A 3,162-nucleotide genomic window follows, 5' to 3' on the forward strand; every position below is an offset into this window, starting at 1 on the left:
TTGTTCACAAGAGAATACCAAGGAATAGCTAGTATAGTCTGTATCTAAAACCCAATAAGGTCCATACGGTGCAGCTGAAATAAAATGAAATTGAGGTTTACGTCCTAATATTCTGCACCTGATTAGCTAATGAAGACGGGCAACGTGCAGTGTGTAACAAGGGAAATGTTTCCAGGACAGCTATATTAGCTCAATATTTGTTATTTTCCAACTGTAGAGGTATCTTTAACAGCACAACCTGGGTCTTCATCAACAACAGGTAGGAGAAAACTAGGTTGAAAAATCAGACCGGGATTGAACCCTGGACCTTCAGGTTAACGAGCCACCGCGACTCATACAAAGTATCTGGAAGCATAACCCAATATGGACATTGGCAATTGCGTTACAACTTACTAGGCAATTTCATTCGGGTACACAATAAATATGAGATACTGTATTTATTATAACTGCCCCTTATCTTATTCACAAAAATTCAAAGTAATAATGCATCTCATCAAAGAGGTTCAGTCGCACTGAATCTTTGACTTGTACAGATGCTTCTAGACATGGTACCTATACTTACCTGCAGTAAATCTAACAGAGAGTTGGCCCTCTTTACTATCATCTGGTCTGTAAACATCACCAACGGCGAAAACAGTTTTACCAAAAAGTTGAATGCCATTCAATCGCAAGAACTCTTAATGCAGTAATTGTCCTTTTTTATTTTTATTACATTTTGCTTAAATCCGTACAGTAGTTTTATTACACCTACCAAAAATAATAACGAACTTATAGAGTTTACGTAAACCTAGTTAAATAGTTTTGAAAAAAGTAAACAGTTGGATTTTTTTTTTGGTGTATAGTTTTCACAAAATTGGGCAATGAAAATTTCGACAAACAAAAAATCAACAAAATAATGCCCTTATAAAGGTAACTTTTTATAATTAACGAAGTTGGAAGGAGGACTGCTCTGGTTGAGATTCAAAAAAGCATACATGTACTTACGTTTTACCACTGTTATACACTTTAATATGACCATCTGCCTTTCTCGAGTAATTTGCTGTGTTACATACTTGGTTATTCTCAAATAAATTGGGTAATTTAATATACTTCAAACCATTTACCTAAATACTGAACGATAACAAACAATAACAAATGATAACAAATGATAACAAATGATAACAAATGATAACAAATGCATTAGTTTAATTTATACTTTGATCCATATACATCCAAATACAAACAGTGACGAATAAAGTATGTAGTCCAAAAATTTCAAACCATTTATAGGCCTATGTACAAGAAAAATGCAATAAATAGCTGGCCACGTATTCTCGAAACGATCTTAGCGTTAGGATATCCTAAAATCAATGTTAGAAGATAAGAACCTAGGACATCCTAAAACTAAGATCGTTTCGAGAATACGTGAATTGATTATATTTAATATTTAAAATTACAAGCAATATCAAATAAATTGAGTAATGGATATGTTTCAACCATTCAGCTAAATACTAGAAAATAACAAAACCATAAAACAAAATTAGGTTATCTCGTTATGTACGTAAGGTTGTATGACCTAGTTCTGATTTTTCTTTAAACAGATCACAATAATTAGATTTAAAAAAATTAAAATCTTACTTGATCGAGATCTAAATGTTTCTGTGGCTGTGTTTTTGGACATGGTCCTAACCCTGGTATTTGGGCAGCAGATAAAACAAAACAAACAGAGAGTATCACTAGTATTCCTTCCATCCTGATCTCAACGATTCCACACGACTTCTGATAATAGTTCTAATAATTCGACCTTTTTATTGACAATATTTATATAATTTGGATTTTTTAACATGTGTTGTTGGTTTTTGAAAGATAAAATTTTATAGTGGGCATCGATGACCCTTTCAGAGTTTAAATGATTTGATGTCATGATCAAACGTATGGTCACAGGGCATGCACCTATACACTTTTCAATGACAAGCTAGGTTTAACAGAAGGTTCTATTCCGTTCCGATGTATGTGTACATCTGGAATACTTAACCACTGAGTTTCTTTGAAATTCCTATGGGTATTGAATGAATGTGCTGAATATAGAAACGTCATGTTGAATCATGGGGAATTATTCTCGAAAACTTAAGATGATTCCAATCTAAGTGTTCCAATTTAAGTAGGCGAGACATTTTATTTTGTTTCTAGTTATTTTAATGCTGTCCAGCACACTTTTTATGGTTTCAACAAGCAAAAGATACACCACAAGAAAATCCGTACAAGAAAGACAAAATCGAGAGTAAAAGTTGCATAGTACTAGTACCACCAGGTGTTTCTAAAAGAGTAAGCACAATCTACACAACGGATCTATTAAGATTATTTATTAACAAAGACTTTATTTACATCCAGATCTTCCAGTAGTTTTCAATCCACTGGAACCGATTCCATCTTTTTCCAATCTTTTGAATAGTTTGTCTTTTACTGCAGGATCAATGGTAGGAGTTCTGCTTAAAATCCAGACAAATTTGGCATGAGCCAACTTACCGAGTTGTTCACAAGAGAATACTAAGGAATAGCTGGTATAGTCAGTATCTAAAACCCAATAAGGAGCATACGGTGCGGCTGAAAGATAAAAGATTAAAATATACAACAGTAACCTGATAGGTAACAAGGTACGATTTATGGGTACTTGGATTTAAGTCATACGAAACTACATGGCGAGTGTTATTTCACCTAAAAAAAACATACGGAGTTTTGTATGGGATTTAAGCTTCACCAGTTGGTCAACCGGCTTATAAGACCACTTTATCGTATCTTTATTATGTCTTTATACCAGAATAGATCTGAGATTTCTCAACTACCAAACCAACAGTATCGAACCAGCTGATCGATCCAGATTCAGCTTTAGCTGGAAGAGGGCGTCAACTTGTCTTCTACCAAACAACCGTATGAATCATTTTCGAAAACTTTTACATAGACTTACCACCAGTGAATTTTACAGATAGTTGAGCTTCTTTGCTGTCATCTTTTCTATAGGCATCTCCAACAGCAAACACAGTTTTACCATCTCTAGAAAAGAAGAGTAGAAATCTTAGGAATGCCATGTTTATACGTCTAACACAGACGTTGATGTTGATTTTCAATGCTATGGTATCTGGTAGTCAATAGCTATAGGGGGACAAGAGGAGTGGGAAGGGGGGG

The 3,162-nt window shown here is 34.3% G+C and overlaps 1 protein-coding gene across 1 annotated transcript in view; it reads right to left on the bottom strand.

Moving 5' to 3' along the window:
* Positions 1-2,356: 2,356 nt before the first annotated feature.
* The window catches only part of LOTGIDRAFT_147309 (hypothetical protein), a gene marked incomplete at both ends in the record, with an annotated part of 1,170 nt that continues 364 nt past the window's right edge, over positions 2,357-3,162 (bottom strand). The window contains 2 exons of the mRNA XM_009054760.1: positions 2,357-2,583; positions 2,945-3,106. Coding sequence (XP_009053008.1) covers positions 2,357-2,583; positions 2,945-3,106 — 389 coding nt within the window. The remainder of the gene's footprint in view (positions 2,584-2,944; positions 3,107-3,162) is intronic.

This window comes from Lottia gigantea (genome assembly GCF_000327385.1).
Source record: "Lottia gigantea unplaced genomic scaffold LOTGIsca_2233, whole genome shotgun sequence".
NCBI lineage: Eukaryota > Metazoa > Mollusca > Gastropoda > Lottiidae > Lottia > Lottia gigantea.